The sequence below is a fragment of the Oncorhynchus kisutch genome, linkage group LG18, assembly GCF_002021735.2.
Source record: "Oncorhynchus kisutch isolate 150728-3 linkage group LG18, Okis_V2, whole genome shotgun sequence".
Lineage (NCBI taxonomy): Eukaryota > Metazoa > Chordata > Actinopteri > Salmoniformes > Salmonidae > Oncorhynchus > Oncorhynchus kisutch.
The window spans coordinates 33,956,174-33,979,944 of NC_034191.2; the positions used below are offsets into that span (position 1 = coordinate 33,956,174).

Genomic DNA, 23,771 nt, shown 5'->3' on the forward strand with positions numbered 1-23,771 from the left:
CTCCTCCAAAATATGCCAGTGACTCAAGGTGAACTTGTTTCTGTTTCTGCTTTGTGAGAACAAGTAAGGATTTCTTTAGCCAGAAGAATGACTGCCTTGTGTCCTGCTAGGAGTGGTTGACAGCACAGGAAAACTGAGGGAGGGAGAATGAGAGAGATAGAGGGGGGGGGGGGGGGCAGACCATGTCAGCAGAGCATAGCACAGGACACATTGCTTTGTCACTATTTTTGTCATGACAGTGTGATGTGAGAGAGTGTGTTTAGGATAGGGAGAGCCTCTCAAACATCGGAGCGACTGACCGCAAAAAAAAACCTCCTGCTGCACCTCTCGCTCTCCCCCTTTTGGATTCCATCCAGGCTTTTTTATTTGGATTTTGCTGAACGTGAAGAAGACTGACAGTGGTGCCCTCTTTCTGACAAGCTGTGTTTGCGCTCAGTCCTGCCGTTTTTCTCTTGTTGTTACTGGAAACTTACCCTCAGGTGAAGTAAACTTCCATTATGCTTTGTTAGAAGGGTTGACTTTTTCAGACTGACAATCAGCTGGGAGAGTAGCGTTGTCTGAAAGACTCCAGGTGAGACACATTACTTACTTTGTGTTGGCTGCATGTGTAGATCTGTCATTGTTCTAAAGGTCCTTTGACGAGAGTTGATCTATTGGCATGTTATTCAATATAGTTTATTCTTTATTTGCTGTTGCTGGTTTAAAAGAAGGAGAATCATGAATGAACAAATTAGTGGATCATATGCTTGTTTATCTTGGGATACTTTATTGTTGAATTGTAAAGGGTTTAAACTAACTTAACTAAATCTATAACAAAATGTTATAATTCATAGAGATCGTGGGGAATTTGTATAGTCACTCTTGGTTGGATATCATTATTCCTTATTTGGACCCCATCTGGTTGTTTGTGTCAATGCCAACCTCTAGGAGTGGGTCCTCAGACTGGCCTTGGTTTATCAGAGCCCCAGACAAACACAATACAAGCCTGGGTTGTCCTCCCCTGAGTCTGCACACTGGAAGCTGAGATCTACAGGGCAGAATAACTAGGTAATGCTTTGCTAGCTGGCTACGATGGAGACTAACAGACAATGATCATGTCTGTGTACCTCTGGCTCTTCTAACTGTTCTCTCATAGTCTCTTTGCAGCTTCTCTTTTCAGAGTGGGGAGAAGGAGAGGAGGATAGAGGGAGATGGAGAGAGAAAGGGAGACAGGGGATAGAGACAGGGAGAGAGAGAGAGAGAGAGAGAGAGAGAGAGAGAGAGGGCAGGCACAGACCCGTTACAGAGGCAACAGTCATTGCCACGTTTAGTCCCTGCTTCTTCCCACTCCTTAAACAGTGGATGCTATTGAGAGAAATAGAGAGAGGGAGGGAGTGAGAGAGTGGTTTTGCAGTGGGTCAGACACGTTTTGGGGCCGTAGCAGAGAGAAATGTTCCCTAGAAACGGACTTAAACTGCAATAATAACTCCTTTGTTATGAAAGCTTGTTCTGTTCTGTTCTCACAGAAATCAGGGCCATGTTGTAATCACCCGGCCAGTCTTTCAGTGTGTCCTCTGTACTGTGTCAAATGTTACTGTGTTGTTCCACCAGTCCCACTTCTGCTGTGGGTACTGTGCACCGGCCTGTTAATTACTGCTGCTGGCTACCTTGAATGGGATCATACACTCAGAGTTTCCTGGGAATAACCTTTTTGATACTACATAATGGTCTAATAAGATGCATGGTCTCCTTTACACCACTAGAGAAATGCACAGTATTGACAGAACAGAAATAAGTGGTCTACTCTGGTGTGCTCAAGCGGTTAATGACGCTTGCTTCAGGGCATATGTATGCTGGTGTGAGGTCAAATCTGGCCAATGCCCTTCTAACACAGTAACACACTTTCTCCTCCTTACTTCCATGTCTTTCCTCACTGTCTCTTAAATAAACATGAAATGGGAAGTATATAAACAAGATGAAATAGGTTATTTTTGACAGATATATCTTATAGATTGTATACAATAGAGCACTAGCTGTCATATACACTGAACAAAAATATAAACACAACATGCATCATTTTACAAAGATTTTACTGAGTTACAGTCAATTGAAATAAATTAATTAGCCCCTAATCTATGGATTTCACATGACTGGGAATACAGATATATATAGGTCATAGATACCATTAAAAAAAGGTAGAGGCATGGATATAAAAAAACTGTCAGTATCTGGTGTGACCCCATTTGCCTAATGCAGCGCAACACATCTCCTTCGCATAGAGTTGATCAGGCTGTTGATTGTGGGCTGTGGAATGTTGTCCCACTCCTCTTCAATGGCTGTACGAAGTTGCTGTATATTGGCGGGAACTGGAACACACTGTCGTACACGTCGATCCAGAGCATCCCAAACATGCTCAGTGAGTGACATGTCTGGTGAGTATGCAGGCCATGGAAGAACATTTTCAGCTTCCAGGAATTGTGTCCAGATCCTTGCGACATGGGGCTGTGAATTATCATGTTGAAACATGAGGTGATGGCAGCGGATGAATGGCACAACAATGGGCCTCAGGATCTCGTCACGATATCTCTCTGCATTCAAATTGTCATTGATAAAATGCAATTGTGTCCATTGTCTGTAGATTATGCCTGCCCATACCATAATTCCAACATGGGGCACTCTGTTCACAACATTGACATCAGCGAACCGCTCGCCCACACTACGCTGTACACGCTGTCTGCCATCTGCCCTGGTAAGGTTGAAACCGGGATTCATCAACCATGAAGAGCACACTTCTCCAGCGTGCGAGGGGCCATCGATTTGCTCACTGAAGTCGGTTATGCCACCGAACTGCAGTCAGGTCAAGACCCTGGTGAGGATGACGAGCACGCAGGTGAGCTTCGCTGAGACGGTTTCTGACAGTTTGTGCAGAAATGATTTGGTTGTGCAAACCCACAGTTTTATCAGCTGTCCGGTGGCTGGTCTCAGACCACCACGCAGATGAAGGAGCCAGATGTGGAGGTCTTGAGCTGGCGTGGTTCCGCGTGGACTGTGGATGTGAAGCTGGTTGGACGTACTGCCAAATTCTCTGAAACGGCTTATGGTAGAGAAATTAACATTAAAGTCTAGCAACAGTTCTGGTGGACATTCCTGAAGTCATCATACTGATTCCATACTCCCTCAAAACATCGGTGGCATTGTGTTGTGGGAAATAACTGCACAGGGGACCAACACTTTACATGTTGCGTTTATATTTTTGTTCAGTATAGAATATTTGTCTTCCTTTTATCTAATGAGGAGTTTCCCAAGCTGTGAGGATACCTATCTGTGAGAAAGTGTTGTTGTTATAAACAGCTGTGTGTTCCGGGGTCTTCAGGCCTTTCCAACAGCTGCAACATCTGGGCTTCACACACTACCAGGCGATATCCATCTTTATAGATACTGCAGACTGGATGAAGGTCTTTCCTCATGTGATTTCCTTTCCTCAGTCTTGGTATTTTTTTCCTCACCTCGAGGCAAGTCCTTCATCCAAAACAAAGACATAATCAGTGTCAGACTGAATCATCCTTTAAAAATCTTTTTTCTATTTCAGAGTCAGTTATTTCCTGTTTGCAAGGACTTGGGAAGTGAGCTGATCATAAGTCTTCATAATGATATCTTCAAATTGGTGGTTCCAATGGCTCAGAGGGGTAGAGGATGGGGCTAGCAACACCAGGGTTGTGGGTTCCATTCCTTCTTGGTCCAGATATACACACACTGTCAAAATTGACAGTTATATAAGTTGCTTTAGATAAAAGCGTCTGCTAACCATATTAGCATTCATAGATTTCTTTGGTGGTAGTTGAAACCCAACATTAGCTGATCATCATTATTACTGGTGCAATATCTGAGAACACACCAGACTGATCGTTGGGGTGTTTTCCAGATGTGTTGTCACGGTAACACATGGTTGGCGGTCCAAACGAGATGTCATCATGTAAGTCACTGGTAACATTTAACACAGTTGAACATTGAATCTGTTTTCACTTTGTCCAAGGAAACCACTCTCTCTCTGGCTATTTGTCTGGAAAATGTCTCATTATAGGCCACATCATTTGACTACATATGAACACAAGATGCTTGTCCAAAACAAGAGCTAGAGTACTATGATATATTGCAGGCTTTCAATTCATATTCACCAGGTCGGAATCTGTGATTTCACTCTGCATGTTGTCTGAACATGAACAATTCAAAATTGCAATGAATAGGAGTAGGAGAAAAAGGAGTAGATTCACCCGCAGAGCACGGCAGATGTCTATTAAGCCTTCTCAGAAGGCAGGAATCGTGGTTGCAGGCAGGCAATGGTCAAACACAGATAGGCAGTCATAAACAAACAATACCTCACAAACATACAAACAGAAAGAACTGAACTAAATAGGGAGCTGATGAGACCAGGTGAGAAACAAACACAGGTGAAATCAATGAACAAAAGTGAAAGACAGGGCTACGTTCCAGAACACAAAGAAACAGGGCTACGTTCCAGAACACAAAGAAACAGGGCTACGTTCCAGAACACAAAGAAACAGGGCTACGTTCAAGAACACATGCTTCACTGAGAAGGGAAAAGCACAACCTTACAGAAATAGAGTTGTTTTGGGAAGGAGATTCTTGAATGTCGTGGAGGGGGAGAAGAGGATGGCTGTCCGTCCATCCAGAGGAGCAGTTTCCATTACTCAAAGGGATATATCCCACACTGTCGTTTCCTCCCCCCACCCTGCTTCCACCTCTTCCTTGTTACTCCGTCTTCTCATAGTGCTGTCCTTAGCAACAACAACAGCCAACACTTTTCCCTTTTTCCTTTCTAGACCAGACTGGGTTTCTGAACTAATTTGTGAAGACCTCTCTCTTGTAACTGACTGACATTTGCCACTTGATGATGAGGAGGACAAAGTGAGAGTCAAAGGGAGAGAGGGCAGGGTGGGTCTGTGACACTCTTGACAAGCAGCATATTGTGTGAAAGGGCTGCCTTTCAACTCCAAAAAGGAGGGAGGGTGGCTGCTGTTTTGTTGCACTGACACACAGGGCCTTGTGTACTTGTTACTCAGCTTATTCTGGCAACACCACATTCAAATTCCTGGCTCGCCGCTCCTCTTTGTCTGTTTTTATTTCTTAAGAGGGACTGCAAGATTAATGAATAGACCAATACGTCAGTCAAAATACTGTTGGAGAGGCACAGCCTGGTACCAAAGAGTTTGGCAGCAGTTGTGACTCCAGCCAAACGTCACCTGGCTGGTATGGAGTTACAGACTTTTGACTCACTTAGAGAGAGCGAGAGAGAAGTGCTGCATTTGCCTGCTGTTGTTTCCATTTGGAGAATTTTCAGTTGAAGAAGGAGGAACTCTGTGTACACTGAGCAAGTCGTGGGACAGCCTGTTCTGAGGATCCAGAAAGCCATGGCACCGGTGTTTCTGCCCACTGACCAGCTGAGGACACTGACCTGAGAGATGGAGCATTATCTCTGTCCAGCTAACATTGGGGTCAGAGTACTCCTGGCGTGAAAGCTCCATACTAAAATCCAGGTTGTACCAAAGGTAAGAGGGAGCATAGAGCTGTAAACATGGAAATGTACAGGTGGATAAATGAGTTAAGAAAGAATTGGATTCTTTAGTGAGATTCATAGTTGGCATGTTGTAAGACGCTCAAAAGCTAAGATTAAAATAGTGTAACTGATTGTCATATTATTTCTCATTGTATAACAAAAACAGTTGGGGGCCTCCCGAGTGGTGCAGTGGTCTAAGGCACTGCATCACAGTGCTAGAGGCGTCATTACAGATCTGAGTTCGATCCCAGGCTGTTTCACAACCGGCTGCGATTGGGAGTCCCATAGGGCAGCGCACAATTGGCCCAGCATTGTCCGGGTTAGGGGAGAGTTTGTGCATGGCGGGCCGGGTGCTTGCAGGTGGATCTCTGTCACTTAAACAATGTTTCCTCCGACCCATTGGTGCGGCTGGCTTCTGGGTTAAGCTGGCTGGTGTTAAGAAGCACAGTTTGGCGGGTCATGGTTCGGAGAATGCACGACTCTACCTTTGCCTCCCGAGCCCGTTGGGGAGTTGCAGCGATGAGACAAGACCAAAATTGGGGAGAAAAATAAAAAAGCTTGAAAAAATAATTCATTAAAACATTTTTTTTTTTTACAATAACAGTTGGACTGTGGAAATGGAAAGTAGAAATTTTACATTTGGAGACCAGATATGTATACTAATCAACATGGTTTCCCCTCACTCTATCTTTCTCGATTATTCTCTCTTTACATCATGAGGCTAGGATATCTGTTTCCCAAAGGCTGTCGGTCAGCTCTGTTCTCACACACATTGTCCAATAATTCCCTGGGGGTTTCCCTAGCCATGTGCTGTCTATATCAGCATGTGTGGTGGGGCAACAGTGTGGGACGGCTGGGCCCTGTAACCTAGTGGAGTGGTGGACGGTCCAGTAGCCTAGTCCATTCCCTCTCTCCTCTGGGGGATTATGGACATTGAAAATAGCTTTTTGTGCCGACCAGCACAGGAATTCCTGTAGAGCTCTGTGTCTTTGGGAAACAAACAGCCAAAGTCAACGGAACTTTTGAGCAATGACCCGCATTTGGAGTACCATGGTACCACTAACTCTCAAACTCCCCCTGCCCTATCCCCTAATGACAGTAAGGAAATATCGGAGCTGGAGAAAGAATGACTCACTCCCTAACGGTTGACCTGGCATCTAAGCCAGGGGTTTAGTTTTAGTCAAGCTTGCCTTGGTGGTCGTGCATGTATTAGATAGCGCTTTGTGTTCTGCATGTGAAGGACATATTTTGTATGGAAACGTTAATCCAATAATTATAACGTTCATCTTCTATCCACTGAGCTACATCACTGTAGTTCCAGTATTTGCTGGTATGAGTTGTTCAGTGATGTCAGTGCATTGGTGAGGAATCAGTCACACAGCATAACATGTAGTCACCCATATCGTAATGACCAACAAGTATTATGCAGAGGCTTGTCATAAGAATGTAAGACCCATTATACAGTCTTATCATCTCATAATGATCACAATTAACTGACTAATGGCCATTTTAAATCAACTGAAAATGTATAAATAAGTTCCAAAGCATTATGACACATGTATGCTGTCATTAATTAAAGTGTCATACCTTCAACGGCTTTCACAAAGGGTATGATGATCTGTGAGCCTGTGTTCTGTAGCTCTGCTGTTCCCCACGGTGGAGCAGGTGGTGTGTTTAGCCTGCAGCAGAGAGTGGCTGGGGTCCAAAACGGATAGCTCTGGGCCAGGGCCCTGAGCCTGTGTGTTTAGAGCACACCATCAGCTGAGGAAGGAATGACAAAAACTCTTCCAGGCAATGCAGAGCATGTCAATATTGATATCATTGCTTTATCTTCGTTTTGACCCGTGTTCTATATTTTTGCTGCTTGCGGAACGTGTTGTCGATTGGTTTGACACTCCTATTATTCCTACTGAATGATTCATTGTAAATCAGAAATAGTTGCACTTGTAACATATAACTCGGCATCAGGAGCGTAAGTGACCATTTAGTTGAGAGATCATTGTACATATCAAATCTGTAATTTAATGTTTAAAACATCTGCATCTGTTGTTAGTAAATGTTAAAAGTCCCGTGTGCATTTTAGTCTGTTGCATCCTGATCTCTTGGACGGGTTTCCCGAACTACACACGGAGATCCTTGTGCTGTCCCTTATATCCTTCTGTTCCTTATATGAAAGTGACAGAGGCCACTATCGGACCCTGGCCTTGGCCTCGGCCCTACAGGAAATGCTTCCTCTGTCGGCCACACAGGATGTCCACATATAGTGACACTCAGAAACATTGTGGTCAACCTCTTCTAGCTGTCCTTCTTTGTTTGTCATCTTTTTCCTCTTGCTGTCACTGTCTTTCCGGGATCCTTCCATGAAGAGATGCAGTCTCTTATATGGTTCACAGTTCACACAACACGTCCATCTATTGACTTTCTTAGGTCCTATTTTCTTCAACCTTATTTTAAAATCAGACAATAACTTTTCATAGGTGCTTTTGCTTATGTTATATGGAGAATTTTAGGAGAAAGTACCATCATACTGGCCAGTTTTAGCTATACATGTCAACCATAACTTGAGTTAAATACTGTGCATTGGCTCACATAACAAATAGCCAAAGACAACACTCTTAGTCATATGCAAAACCTTTTATTCTGTCTGAAAGGCCACATCCATTGGTTGTATCCCATTTACCAATGCTGTTCATGAATCTATTCTTAGATTTCTGTTATGATTTGAAAGCTTTGAATGGTTTTTACAATAAATTGTGAAAATTCTAAATAAATCCAAACTTGTGGGGCCAGTTATCTAGTTAAGTAGATCATCTCAGTTTAGACAAATGAAATGTACTGTTTCTCATTCTCTTTGTTACTAGGTTAGACTGACCAACCTCAACCACTGACCCTGACTGTCATTGTACCCTGCCTATTGCAGATTCCCTTTGTTCTATGTGGCCTATAATAAACAGTCATATATCTCACTGGTGAGATTGTAAAATTATAAGGAATGAACTTAGAACACTATCCAACCAAAAGCTCAGAGACTCAAATAATGGTGAATTACGCCTTCATTACTGTGAGACTTTAAAACTCTATAAACGTACACTCAGAATCAAAAAAGCACAGTACAACAGCAAGCAGCTGACACTAATTGAGGAGTCCATAAACATAAACACATTCTGGAAACAAGAGGAATTAGCAATACAACATGGTGACATATGGACAACCCATTTTAAAACACTCTACAACACCGTTCAAATTGACACAAATGCAGAACAACGACAAATTCATGAGAAGTTTAATGGATTAGAGAAAGCCATAAAACCATAGGGAGGGTCCGGGTGGGCGTCTGTCCATGGTGGCGGCTCCGGCTCGGGACGTGGACCCCACTTCATTAATGTCCTAGTTCCTCCCCTTCGCGTCCTGGGATAATCCACCCTCGCCGCCGACCATGGCCTAATAGTCCTCACCCAGAACCCCACAGAACTGAGGAGCAGCTCGTGACTGAGGGGCATCTCGGGACTGAGGGACAGCTCGGGACTGAGGGGCAGCTCGGGACTGAGGGGCAGCTCGGGACTGAGGGGCAGCTCGGGACTGAGGCAGCTCGGGACTGAGGGGCAGCTCGGGACTGAGGGGCAGCCCGGAACTGAGGGGAAGCCCAGTACTGAGAGGAAGCCCAGTACTGAGAGGAAGCCCAGTACTGAGAGGAAGCTCAGGTAGGTAGTAGGCTCCGGTAGATCCTGGCTGGCTGGCGGATCTGGAAGATTCAGGTTGACTAGCAGATCTGGAAGATTCTGGTTGACTAGCAGATCTGGAAGATTCTGGTTGACAGGCTGATCTGGAAGATTCTGGTTGACAGGCTGATCTGGAAGAATCTGGTTGACTGGCAGATCTAGAAGATCATGGCTGACTGGCGGATCTAGCTGCTCTATGCAGACTGACAGCTCTGACTGCTCCATGCAGGCTGACAGCTCCTTGCAGACTGGCAGCTCTTTGCAGACTGGCAGCTCTGGCTGCTTCATGCAGTCTGACAGCTCTGACTGCTCCATGCAGGCTGACAGCACCCTGCAGACTGGCAGCTCCTTGCAGACTGACAGCTCTGGCTGCTTCATGCAGACTGACAGCTCCTTGCAGACTGGCAGCTCTTTGCAGACTGACAGCTCTGGCTGCTTCATGCAGGCAGGAGGCTCCGGCAGCGCTGTAGAGGAGGAAGGCTCTGGAAGCGCTGAACAGGCGGGAGACTCCGGTAGCACAGGAGAGGAGAAAGGCTCCGACAGCGCTGGAGAGGTGAGGCGTACTGTAGGCCTGATGCGTGGTGCTGGCACTGGTGATACTGGAGCGAGGACACGCACAGGAAGCCTGGTGCAGGGAGCTGCTACCGGAGGACTGGTGTGTGGAGGTGGCTCTGGATAGACCGGACCGTGCAGGCGCATTGGAGCTCTTGAGCACCGAGCCTGCCCAAGCTTACCTGGCTCGATGCCCACTCTAGCCCGGCCAATACGAAGGGCTGGTATGTACCGTACCGGGCTATGCACCTGCACTGGAGACACCGTGCGCTCACTAGCATAACACGGTGCCTGCCCGGTCTCTTTAGCCCCCCGGTAAGCACAGGGAGTTTGCGCAGGTCTCCTACCTGGCATAGGCATACTCCCTGTAAGCCCCCCCCCAATACATTTTTGGGGCCGACTCTCAGGCTTCCATCCGCGTCGCCGTGCTGCCTCTTCATACCAGTGCCTCACCGCTTTAGCCGCCTCTAGTTCTTCCTTGGGACGGCGATATTCTCCAGGCTGAGCCCAGGGTCCTTTTCCGTCCAGTTCCTCCTCCCATGTCCAATTCTCCAAGTGATGCAGCCTCTCCCACTGCAACTGCTCTTCACGATTAACAGGGAGAGTTGGCTCAGGTCTGACACCTGACTCATCCACTCTCCCTCTGAGCCCCCCCCCCAATACATTTTTGGGGCTGCTTTTCGGTTTTCGCTCTGCGCCGCCGTGTCTTTCTTTTCGACTCCATTCGTCTATAGCCCTCTTCGCACTGTTCCAGCGAATCCCAGGCGGGCTCAGGCACTCTCTCTGGGTCGGCCGCCCACCTGTCTATTTCTTCCCACGTCGTATACTCCAAGCCTCTGCTATCCATAACGTCCTCCCTTCGCTGCTCCTGCTGCCTGTTACCACGCCACTCGGTCCATGTGTGGTGCGTGATTCTGTAACGACGTTCTTCGTTTGTTGAAAGAGAGTCGGACCGAAATGCAGCGTAGTGGTTACTCATGACTTTAATGAAAAAAGTGACACATGAAATAACTATACAAATACGAAAACAACAAACGGAACGTGAAACCTAATTACAGCCTATCTGATGAAACTACACAGAGACAGGAACAATCACCCACAAAATACAAAGTGAAACTCAGGCTACCTAAATACGGTTCCCAATCCGAGACAATGAGAATCACCTGACTCTGATCGAGAACAGGCAGCCAAGCCTAACTAGACACACCCCTAATCATTAGCAATCCCAAATCCTATAAAACCCCAATACGAAACACAACACATAAACCCATGTCACACCCTGGCCTGACCAAAATATATAACGAAAACACAAAACACTATGACCAAGGCGTGACACTATGCCTGCTGTCACCCACAGCACATGGCCTACAGCGGAGCCTGGACCTGCTAGAGCAGTACTGCCAGACCTGGGCGCTGTCAGTAAACCACAAAAAGACTAAAATAATGATTTTCCAGAGAAGATTCAGATCTCAGGGAATTAGACCAAAGTTCTCATTTAGTACAAAATATATAGAGTACTGCACACACTACAATTACTTAGGTTAAAAAATAAGCTCAACTGGACACCTTAATGAGGCTCAGATTGATGAGACAGTGAATGAATAGAGAGAAAGCACGAAGGGCATTCTACGCCATTAAAAAAACGAATTCAAATTGAACCAATTGCACTTTATGGCAGCGAGGTGTGGATTCCACTTGCAAAACAAGATTTCACCAAATGGGACAAACACCACATTGAAACCCTGCATGCAGAGTTCTGTAAGATTCTCCTACATGTCCAGAGGAAAACTAGAGGAAAACTACAAAATGCATGCAGGTCAGAATTAGGCCAATATCCACTAATAATAAAAACTCAAAAAAAGAGCAATTAAGTTTTGGATACATCTAAAATACAGTGACCCCCTCTCATATCATTACCAAACCCTGCAATGCCAAGAGCTGAGCAAAGAAAAAGTCCCCTCATCCAGCTGGTCCAGAGTTCACAAACCTGTTCTACTAACACACTGAAGCCCCAGGACCAGAACATCCAATCAATCAGAATTAAACAAATTACAATACAATCAAAACAAAACTACATTGTTTATTGGGAAACACAAGCTAAATGCAGTGCTATCTGGCCCTAATTTGACAGTACACCATGGCAAACTATTTGAGCATGGTTACTGATCAAAACCTTAGAAAAACCTTGACCAAGTACAAGCTCAGTGAGCACAGCCTTGCCATTGAGAAGGGTAGACACAGGAAAACCTGGCTCCCTGTAGAGGAAAGGCTGTGCAACCACTGCCCAGCAGCAGAACCTGAGCCAGAGCTGCATTTTCCTTATAAAATGTAAAAAATATAAAACAATTAGAGACTGTCATTTCCCCAAATTTGAAACCCTTATTCAAGGTTTCAAAAGACCTCTCTGATGAGAGTAGGCTACCCATCCTGTTGGGGATGGACGCAGAGAGCTGTGGGTTGGCAGCACACTACATTACTGCCTGCCATAAGATGAGGGACAGTGTCTGACAGACCAATCAACCTGCACATGTCCTCTACTGTATGCTTATTGTTATTGTTCAATGTATGGTTATTTTTGACCCTTGGTTATTGTACCCTTGGTACACAATGCACAGGTACTTACAATAAACAATTCCCGACAAGGACATGGGGGAAACAGAGGGAACATATACAGCATGTAATTTGGGAATTGAAACCAGGTGAGTGTGAAAACAAGACAAAACAAATGGAACATGAAAAATGGATCGGTGATGGCTAGAAGACCGGTAATGTCGACCGCCGAACACCACCCGAACAAGGAGAGGAACCGACTTCGGCAGAAGTCATGACACCATAGCCGCAGGCAGAACAGGTGGAGCACGACCAGGTGGACTGGGTCCAGCCAGGAATCAGCAGGCCAGGTAGTCCTGAGGCATGGTCCTAGGGCTCAGATCCATTTGGGAGGGGAGGGAGAGAGAGAGAATTTTTGGGAGCATACTCAGATCCACACAGGACACCAGATAAGACAGAAGAATCACACTGCATATAACAGACTGACCCTAGCCCCTCGGTACGTAGACTATTGCAACTTCTTAACTGTCCCCCACAATGAAATCGGGGAGGGGCCTGTGGCTCTGTCGCCACGTGTTAGTAAGTGCGTATGTTCATCACACGCAATATGTCAGACAGCACTGGCCTGATTTTGACTATACTTGGGTGAATGATGCGTCTTGCCATAGAGATCTGGCGTTTACAAAAATACACTGATTGGCCAGATGGCGATTGAAACTGCAAACTTTAAAGGTCATGCCCCTGACCCCGCTATTGACCAATAAACATTCACATGGGCGTGGTATGGCACATAAATGCATATAAATCAGTCAAGTATATTCGTATTGTAACCACATTTGGTACACATGTTGCAAACACTGTCAAGACTCAACATATGCAAGAACATTCATATCGACCCCACAGTGGAGCTATAACAGGCAGACGTTTATATCTCTTGATCTGTTTGACTCGGAGTGATGAAATTTGGCACACATGCTCAGGGATATGAGTCTAGCTAACCCACTCAATATCTCAGACAAAACTTTGGAGAATGATTCGTCTTGCCATAGAGAAACTGATTGGCCCACGGAGGGCACTGCATCATTCATGGGGGACGACATTTTTAACCTTTGCCTTCTTGAATTGTATTGTTGTAGGCATATCCTTGCATTGTGGATATCATGCAAGTAGCATGAATCTTCTTTATATCATCTGATTTTTAAGGTATCTGGTAAAGGCTGCCTAAAAGATACATGCTGAAACTCTTCCCATGGTAGTTTGCTACATTTCTGTGGCCTCGCTCTAAAAACAGAAAGTGCTGTTTGGCTCCAGCCACATCCAGTTGTGAAGCGCCAAGGGACATTGCAGAGTACAATTGTCGCCATAAATATATGTTCCCTGAAATGCCAAGTATTTATGTGCAGCCACTTGGTTTCCTATAGTAGGCTGTACATGGTGCCTACTACTAGAACTACTGTCCTCCCCTCTCTACCCTGTTCCCTGACATGTAGGCTACGTTCCAATGTCCATACTAACATACCACTTAGCTAGAATATGTGCCCAATACATTGCTTCATTCTAGGTAGTATGCTAGTGTGAATATCAGAACGGATGATTGCAGAGATTTTTTCTCAGAGTGAAACATCTCCGGGTGAGAAACACAGCAGGTCTCAGGGAGAGAGTGCTTACATTTTATGGAGACAGTGAATATTTTATGACAAGAACCATAAATGTTATAGTAAATCTGTCATGTGAGCAGATATGGCATTTGTAAGAGAATTGATGGATTGTTCAGCAACACCAGGGTATTTGTGTGTGTGTCTTTTTGTCTCTCTTTCTCTCTCCAGCCCACCTCAGTTCTAATGCCAGTGTTGAGTAATCCTCTGGGTAGGAAGGAACATGCAGCCAATAATTACCTTACTCCATACGAGACTATTCATTTCTATTCTAATTGCTATTTATTTCCGACGCATCCACATTTCGGAAGCGTACAAAGCATCTCTTCATTGGAAATTCATGCCCATGGTTTGATAATCTGTGGAGAATATTGTGTTTTCATGTGCATGATGAAACCTCCAAATGGTATGTTTGGACAGTAGTGAGATTATATTTTTACATAAGCTACCATAGGATGTCTACGGAGGTAATATCTTGTTGTTGTGTCGAGGAAGTTTGTTCTACACTACAGCTGATGTTTAGGAGTTTCTCTGTCTTGACTAGGGGGAAAAAATAGGGAAGAAATTCCCAAATTCCACAATTCTCCCAGATTGTCATCAATGTGTTTGAGTGACGGATATGTTTGTCTACTGTGACAGTTGTGGGACTTCGGGTTTGGAAACAATAGGCCCCGCTATTGCCCATACTCGCATGCCTTCAGCAAGCCACTTGCTCCCTCCCTCCAACATTTCTGCGATTCAACTCGATGGCTCCCCTTCCATATCCCCATCCAAAAAGATTCCTTCATGTGTGAGGGAAAGATCCATGCTTTGCATTGTTTCTCCTTTAATCTGTGTGTGTGTAGTTAGCAGTGGGCTGGTTCTGTAGAGCGCATCTTTAGAGAAAAGGCAGTTTTGAGAGAGAGAAAGAGAGAGAGAGAGAGAGAGAGAGAGAGAGAGAGAGAGAGAGAGAGAGAGAGAGAGAGAGAGAGAGAGAGAGAGAGAGAGAGAGAGAGAGAGAGAGAGAGAGAGAGAGAGAGAGAGAGAGAGAGAGAGAGAGAGAGAAGGCTTTGATGAATGTGATGGCATGTGGTGGGAACTGGCTGAGAATAGGGGCTCGAATCAGATCAAACCAGACTAGATCACAGAGATATATTGAATTAGACAGAGTACGATGATGGCCTATTGTATGTTCTCTATCCAGCTCTCCAGATGACCTACATTGCCTTCATGGAGTTACACTCTGAGTTATTGCATGTTTATTGTTCCCTAATAGTGTTAATAATACCGTATAATCACTCTAAAGGCTATTTCTACCCCTCACCTCTCATCCTCTCTCAATTTTCTCTTTTTCTCAATTTTTGTCTCCATCCCTCTCTCCTTCTGTTATCAGGGCTTGTGGCTGCCAGGCAAGAATGCTGGCTTAGTTCAGCGTAGCAAGGACAGACAGGTCCGTGCAGTGAATGGGAGCATGTAACGAATCAGGGGTGATTGTTGAGGTAGATGATACCTCAACAATAGGTATAGCAGCTGGCAAGTAGCAGGTACTGTAGCAGCTTTGAAGGAAGCTCTAATTTGCTCACTCTGTAGTCGAGAGCAAGAATTTTTTCGCAATGGAGGCCGTATAACTGCTGGACAACTGGTGAAAGGTAATTACCGGAGAGCCCTACAACTGCACTGTAAGATATGACAAGGGACGTGATGGCTATATCATGAGGTTCCTCGGTCTCTCACACACACAGTATTTTCTTAGTAGGTATAGTCATGTGAAATATAACTTTGATTGAAGTGTTTTGTTCTGATCATAGTGTTTTTTTTTACTGTTTGTTGACATATTCATTTTTGCCATTTCTATAGGTAATGTCAGACATTTTAGTGATTTTTTGGCAGAGATCTATCACGTTAACAGGATAAACTTGATGATAAAGAACATTTGAATCTATGTTGTGGATTGGGATACATCAGAAACAGACACTACGTGGACACCTGCTCGTCGAACATCTCTTTACAAAATCATGGGCATTAATATGGAGTTGGTCCCCCCTTTGCTGCTAAAACAGCCTCCACTCTTCTTTGAAGGCTTTCCACTAGATGTTGGAACATTGCTGCAGGGACTTGCTTCCATTCAGCTACAAGAGCATTAGTGAGATAGGGCACTGATGTTGGGCGATTAAGTTTGGCTCGCAGTCGGCGTTCCAATTCATCCAGAAAGTGTTCGATGGGGTTGAGGTCAGGGCTCTGTACAGGCCAGTCAAATTCTTCCACACTGATCTCGACAAACCATTTCTGTATGGAACTCGCTTTGTGCACGGGGGCATTGTCATGCTGAAACAGGAAAGTGTCTTCCCCAAACTGTTGCCACAAAGTTGGAAGCACAGAATCGCCTAGAATGTCTTTGTATGCTGTAGCGCTAAGATTTCCCTTCATGGGAACTAAGGGGCATAGCCTGAATCATGAAAAACATTATTCGTCCTCCACTAAACTTTACAGCTGGCACTATGCATTCGGGCAGGTAGCGTTTTCCTGGCATCTACCACTGACTTGTTGGAATCCTATGTCAGTGCCATGTTGAACGCCACTGAGCGCTTCAGTACGGGCCATTCTACTGCCAACGTTTGTCTATGGAGATTGCCTGGCGGTGTGCTCGATTCTATACACCTGTCAGTAACGGGTGTGGCTGAAATAGCCTAATCCACTAATTTGAAGGGGTGTTCACATACCTTTGGCCATGTAGTGTATTCACCAACCCTACACATCATTTTAGGGATGCTAATTACTCTGAGAACACTTCCGTCCAAGGCACTTGAATGTACAAAGATGACTATAATTTTGTGTTGGACAACCTTACTTGTGGTTTTCTCGACTTAATTTGCCCACAATGGGTGCATAAGTATTTTCTTAGTCTCACATACGCTCACTCTCAAATCTGGTCATTTATGACACGTACAAATACAGACATGGAAAAGTATGTACGGCAATCTGTTCTGGGCTGACTCAGTGGAAAAGCCAAAAAGAAATGAATAAGAGAGAAGGAATTTGTGGGATAAGGGGAGAGGGATGGGTGTGGTAGAGACTAAGGCGAGGGCAGACAGACAGACGAAAGAAGGCTGCAATGCATTCCTGAGTCAGGTCTCAGGGGAGATCACCCTGTGTCTCTGTCTGTTGGCAAAGTGAGGTAATAGAGGATATCAGCAGAATCTGTACACTGTCTCCTTGTGTGTGGTGTATTCTCATATAATGAATCACATTACTGACTCATCCTGGCTGAGAGGGGCTGAAGGGAGAATCCCAATCAGCAGGGTCTGCCTTTCCGTGAGAGTACTCATTGATCACTTGTAAGGTCTGACATTTCACAGTCCCTTTGGCCATGGCTAGTTAAGCATTCTGGACCATTCTCTTTCACCTGTAATGTATAGACCCATGTGAATGACTGTGCATGTACAGTATAAACGCCACATAAGACGAGACGAAAGACACAAAAAGTAGATTAAAAAGTATGATTCAGAATCCTTTCATCTCTGTTTGTTAGATGTTCCTCTCACAGGTGTGTTGTGTTTTGTTCCATAGGATCCTCATGTGTCAGAGGGGGTGATTGACAACGCAGTAGATATGGACAGTCTGAACAGGAACCTGCCTGAGTGTGGACGGCAAACCCATCAGGTGTTACAGGTGAGTGTGTGTGTGTGTGTGTGTGTGTGTGTGTGTGTGTGTATGCACTGAGTGTACAAAGCGTTAAAAACACCTGCTCTTTCCATGACATAGCCTGACCAGGTGAAAGCTATGATACCTTACTGATTTCACTTGATAAATCCACTTAAATCATGTGAGGGGACAGGTTAAAGAATTTTTAAGCGTTTAGAAAACTGAGACATGGATTGTATATGTGTGCCATTCAGGGGGTGAATGGGCAAAACAAAAGATGTTAGTGCCTTTGAATGAGGCATGGTTGTAGGTGCCAGGCACACCGGTTTGTGCCAAGAACTGCAACACTGCTGGGTTTTTCATGCTCAACAGTTTCCTGTGTGTATCAAGAATGGTCCACCACCGAAAGGACATCCAGCTAACGTGACACAACTGTGGGAAGCATTGGAGTCAACATGGATCAGCATACCTGTGGAACGCTTTCGACACCTTGTAGAGTCCATGCCCCGCTAATTGAGGCCAAATTTAGTGCAACTCAATATCAGGAAGGTGTTCCTAACATTTGGTATACTCTGTGTGTGTGTGTGTGTGTGTGTGTGTGTGTGTGTGTGTGTGTGTGTGTGTGTGTGTGTGTGTGTGTGTGTGTGTGTGTGTGTGTGTGTGTGTGTGTGTGTGTGTGTGTGTGTGTGTGTGTGTGTGTGTGTGTGTGTGTCTGGGTGTGTGTGTGTGTGTGTGTGTGTCTGGGTGTATATGTGTGTATTCTGCAGTCTCATCTCTCTAACCACAGCCTGCCCTTCACTACCACTCTGTGATGAGTGTTCTCTTAATGGGGAGGGGGACTGTGAGGCCATTGTGTGAGCGATGCTATAAACTTGGCAAGCAACGTTGGAAACAAAGTCCTGGCCGTCATCGTGATGTGTAATTTTGTTAAATGTTTCCAATGTCAAACCATACCCATGGCATTTTCTCCTCTCTTCTTACTGTGTCCACTGGCGTGACATGTCAAGGCTCCCAGAAGACTATCTAGATAAGAGAACAATGAGTCTGTAACAAGCTGCCTCTGTAGCCACCTGGAATTGGTATGGCTCTGTGTTGCTGAAACCTGGGTTCAAATACTATTTTAAATTATTTTAAAATAATTTAGCTGGGCTTGATTGAACTTGCGTGGCGCAATGGAACCAATAGAATAGTCGAAAAGTGCAAACTCCACCCATCTGGCACTCCAGGCAGGCTAAAGCAAACGCTTAAGGAATTTGAAAGATGTAAAATAGTCAGTGACTTGGACTTGGACTGAAATAGGTGGTGGTACTTATTTTTGGTCCTGGTACCATTTATATTTAGGTGCAGGAACTTCTCAAAACTTTTGAGCTAATATTTTAAAGAAGGTGCAGAAACTCAAGAAGAAGAACATTTTAGGTGGAGGTACTCAGTTCCAGTGAGCTCCTGCCCAAGTCAAGTACTGCTAATAGTATTTGAATGCAGGTGTGATATGATGCAGTGTAGCTACAGATCACTGTTTTTTAAACGTAGACATCAGAGTCTGAGTCTGCTAATGTGTGTTACAACTTTATAGCACAATGGGCTGCTAGTCTGCTCCTGAAAACCCCTGCTATAGATAAAAATAGATTGAAACAACCAATCAAGGTAAAGGTGAAGGAACAGCTATAATGGGCATGGAGAGCAAATGGCAGCGCTTGCCAAACCGCCAGGAATTTGGGTTTGTAATTAAAGGGATACTGACATTGAATGTCTTCTTCCTGTCTGGGTAATATAGTCCTACATCAGCTGTACATCAAGTCAGGTGGTCCATAATGCAATTAGCAATTTGTAGTTTGAAAGGGCGAAGGGGGGGGGGGGGGTTGAGAGAGAGGAGAGAGGAGAGAGAGCAGGGAGGGAGGAAGGTAATAGAAATGTGAAGTAGGAGAAAGATGAGGTGGACATAGAGAGTGGAGAGAGGGAGAGGGGCTGGAGAGTTAGAGAGGGAACAGGAGGATAGGCTCAGGGCTTAAAGCAGTAGACAGAGTTTCAGAGCTCTGGAGTGCCACAGGGGAGCAGTAGCACACAGGAAACTGCAGCTGGGTGCCACTAATACAGTAACCTATATTGACATGCAGAGAGAGACAATGACTAAACCAGCATAAGACATCAAAGTGAAAAATATCAAAGGGAGGCTGACAGAAGAGATTGAACTTGTTACAGTAGGCCTTTGGCCTATCAAGCAGGAAACACTTGGATGTTTTTTCAGAGACGTCTCAGTAAGGTTTAATGAGGATTTTGGGGGGTTGTGTTCAGTAGGGCACACTGTTGCAAAAACAAATTGGCAATGGAAAATAAAAATTGTTATTTCTATTGGACAGGTTTAGTTAGCATCTGTTTCACTCCGTTTCAAAATGTTTTGTCCCTACTGAACACCACCCTGATGACAGCCAGTAGACAGTGACAAAGAGGCCATGTGGGATTTCAATATTTCATCACCTACTACAAAATGGTGGCATGGTGATTAGGTCTATTACTAGTCCAAAATGTGATTACGCTATTCCCCACAGCACTCCTGGGCCCTCATCTACTGCATCTGGTCACTACTGCTAGCTGGCCTACGCGTTAAAACTATTATCATCTATCACCCCTATCCTCTTCACCCGGGCCCAGCTTTAACTGATCGATCTAATTGAAGGTAGATCATCCTATTTGGACAGCCATGGGTGGCCACCCAACGGAGAGGCTGACTTCATGATCTGACATACTGCTGCTTGGTGTGCAGGGGTTGATTGTAAAGCGGGTGAATGAGAAAGATTATCAGCAAGGATATGCAACAGACTCAAAGTAGCATGACATACATTGGGCAAATGATAACTGGGCTCAACCATTTTACTCCCTTTAGTCTTCTGCAGTACAATGTTAGAGTAGCCTAGGCATCAAATTAATTAATTTGGACTAAAATGAAATGCAAACCCCAAGTGTGCTACACATTCAGAGAGATGTTATGATGATGATGACAAAGAGGTTCTTCACAACTTAGCTCATATGAAATGTTTTCCAGGAAGTCATCTCTTAATTGCAGCTCTCAGTGCTTCAGCGGTTTCAAGTGAGTGCTGTTACCATGACAACTCCTTCTCCCAAAGCCCAAAACCCCATGCTGGTGTTTTTGCTCTGCGGGCATAACTAGGCTCCTTCACAGCTCACACTCACTCTGTATAAAGCGATATGTAAACAGCACCAACAGCCAGCTAGAGCAATGCCATCACACAGAGAATACATTCATACAGGCTGGATGTCCCTGGGCTATGAAATGAACCGTAATGTAGGCCTGTGATCCAGTGTAGCTGCTAAAACAGTGTTGAAACATATTGTGCTTATGAATAGAGAAATAATGAAAGGGATCATTCTGAATAGCCAACATGGTCATATAATGTCGTGTTTTGTCCTGACTGTTCGTCTGGATAGTGAACATGTATTGTGTGACTGTCTTTTGAAGTGTAAGGGAGCATCCGTCCATTGAGGGTGTGTTAATGGTTAGTCAAAAGGCCAACTGTTGCTTGAGGGTAGTTGTCTAAAGGTCTATTCTCTATCCCATTTGGCTTTTCCAAAATATTTGATGATATTAAGTCTGCTTCCAATCATTAACATACAACTTTACCCCTTCCCTTTTCCACACACCATACCCCATAACGACAAAGCAAAAACAGGTTCTTAGACATTTTTGCAAATGCATTAAAAATAGAAACCAGAAATACATTATTGGCATAAGTATTCAGACCCTTTGCTATGAGACTCGAAATTGAGCTCAGGTGCATCCTGTTAACATTGATCATCCTTGAGATGTTTCTACAACTTGATTGGAGTTCACCTGTGGGAAATTCAATAGATTGGACATGATTTGGAAAGGCACACATCTGTCTATATAAGGTCCCACAGTTGACAGTGCATGTCACAGCAAAAACCAAGCCATGAGGTCGAAAGAATTGTCTGTACAGCTCCGAGACAAGATTGTGTCGAGGCAAAGATCTGGGGAAGGATACCAAAAAATGCCTGCAGCATTGAAGATCCCCAAGAACCCAGAGCCCTCCATCATTCTTAAATTGAAGAAGTTCGGAACCACCAAGACTCTTCCTAGAGCTGGCTGCCTAGCCAAACTGAGCAAACTGACCAAGAACGCGATTGTCACTCTGACAGAGCTCCAGACTTCCTCTGTGGAGATGGGAGAACCTTCCAGAAGGACAACCATCTCTGCAGCACTCCACCAATCAGGCCTTTATGGTTGAGTGGCCAGACGGAAGCCACTCGGAAGGCACATGACAGCCCGTTTGGATGCCAAAAGGCATCTAAAGGACTCTCAGACCATGATAAACAAGATTCTCTGGTCTGACAAAACCAAGATTGAACTATTTGGCCTGAATGCCAAGTGTCACATGTGGAGGAAACCAGGCACCATCCCTACGGTGGAGCATTGTGGTGGCAGCATCATGCTGTGGGGATGTTTTTCAGAGGCAGGGACTGGGAGACCAGTCAGGATCAAGAAAAAGATGAATGGAGCAAAGTAAATAGAGATCCTTGATGAAAACCTGCTCCAGAGCACGCAGAACCTCAGACTGGGACGAAGGTTCACCTTCCAACAGGACAATGACCCTAAGCACACAGCCAAGACAATGCAAAAGTGGCTTCGGGACAAGTCTTTGAATGTCCTTGAGTGGCCCAGCCCGGACTTGAACCTGATCGAACATGTCTGGAGAGACCTGAAAATAGCTGTGCAGCGACGCTCCCCATCCAACCTGACAGAGCTTGAGAGGATCTGCAGAGAAGAATGGGAGAAACTCCCCAAATACAGGTGTACCAAGCTTGTGCTTTTTCATTATGGGGTATTGTGTGTAGATTGAAGAAAAGAAAACATTTAATCCATTTTAGAATGAGGCTGTAACATAACAAAATGTGGAAAAAGTCAAGGGGTCTGAATACTTTCCGAATGCACTGTAGACTGCCATGTGAGGCCAAATGGAGTTAATACTCTGATAATTGAGTCTGTGACCTTTCTGTTCATAGAGCACGCCACTGGATCTGTTTGAGGGCGGCAAGGGGCTGAAGGTCCAGGCAGAGCGCCCCCATCTGGTCAGTCTGGGCAGTGGCCGTCTCAGTACGGCCATCACACTGCTGCCCCTTCCTGAAGGTGAGCTAATATTTCTTCTATCTAAATGTCAATAGTGAAATGTAAAGGAATTGAGTTACTCTGAGGCGTGAGCATTTGGTTGGTTCTTACACTTCTTTTGATTTTTCATGTGTGCTTTTGAATAGTGGGGATTTGCGTGCACACACTCAATGGAGCGCATAATACAGGAACATACATATGCTCACACATCAGCCCCAGGAGCGTAAAACTGACAGTGGCATGTCCTTCAGCCTTCAGTACCACTATAACCTCTATTGGCTATACACACACACACACACACACACACACACACACACACACACACACACACACACACACACACACACACACACACACACACACACACACACACACACACACACACACACACACACACACACACCTCAGTCCCAGCAGGATTAAATAGGCTGTGCTCTGACCCTGTTGTCACCTCTATTTTGGAACCATGTGACAGCGGGAGGGGGGGGGGGGGGGGCAGCACTCTGAAATCACCAGGTTGATTCGTCCCCCCCAATAATTTATTTTAAAAAATGGGGGCCCCCCCGATATCATACGTCATAAGCAATGGCAAAATGCGTAGAATTGCAGGAAATGTTCTTTAATTGTCGACTGTGGGCTTGAAAAACTGTCCAATTCCTCCTCTTTCTCAATTTTCAAACAGAAATGGGATGTGCCCTTGAAGGTTTATCGATGTGTCATTCTGGTCATGCACACCGCAACCGATGTAGCTAGGTCGTTAGCTAAGCTAGCCACTTGTAGGTAGCCAGTAACTTCTCCAGTATGTATTGAGGTAATTTCACAGGATTTGTTTTTGGTTGGAATAAGTAGAGACCACTAAGAAATGGCACTTCTGTAGCTACATATCTTATTCACTCATTATTAAAACAAATGTAGCATTAAATTACCTGATATGATGGTGCATTGATCATACCAGGTGAATACATAAAAAATGTCATAAA

General features: G+C 44.9%; 1 protein-coding gene across 11 annotated transcripts in view; it reads left to right on the forward strand.

The window, feature by feature from the left end:
- The first annotated feature begins 269 nt into the window (after positions 1-269).
- Positions 270-23,771, forward strand: part of LOC109909394 (pleckstrin homology-like domain family B member 1) — a 96,819-nt gene continuing 73,317 nt past the window's right edge. For 3 of the 11 annotated variants that reach the window (XM_031795848.1, XM_031795850.1, XM_031795849.1), the window contains exons 1-3: positions 279-479; positions 17,577-17,678; positions 22,689-22,812. In XM_031795848.1, coding sequence (XP_031651708.1) covers positions 17,619-17,678; positions 22,689-22,812 — 184 coding nt within the window. In that variant the 5' untranslated portion in view covers positions 279-479; positions 17,577-17,618. Of the gene's footprint in view, positions 480-5,152; positions 5,547-17,576; positions 17,679-22,688; positions 22,813-23,771 lie in introns of those variants that run through there. The other 8 variants (XM_031795840.1, XM_031795841.1, XM_031795842.1 and 5 more) reach the window with 8 other exon arrangements.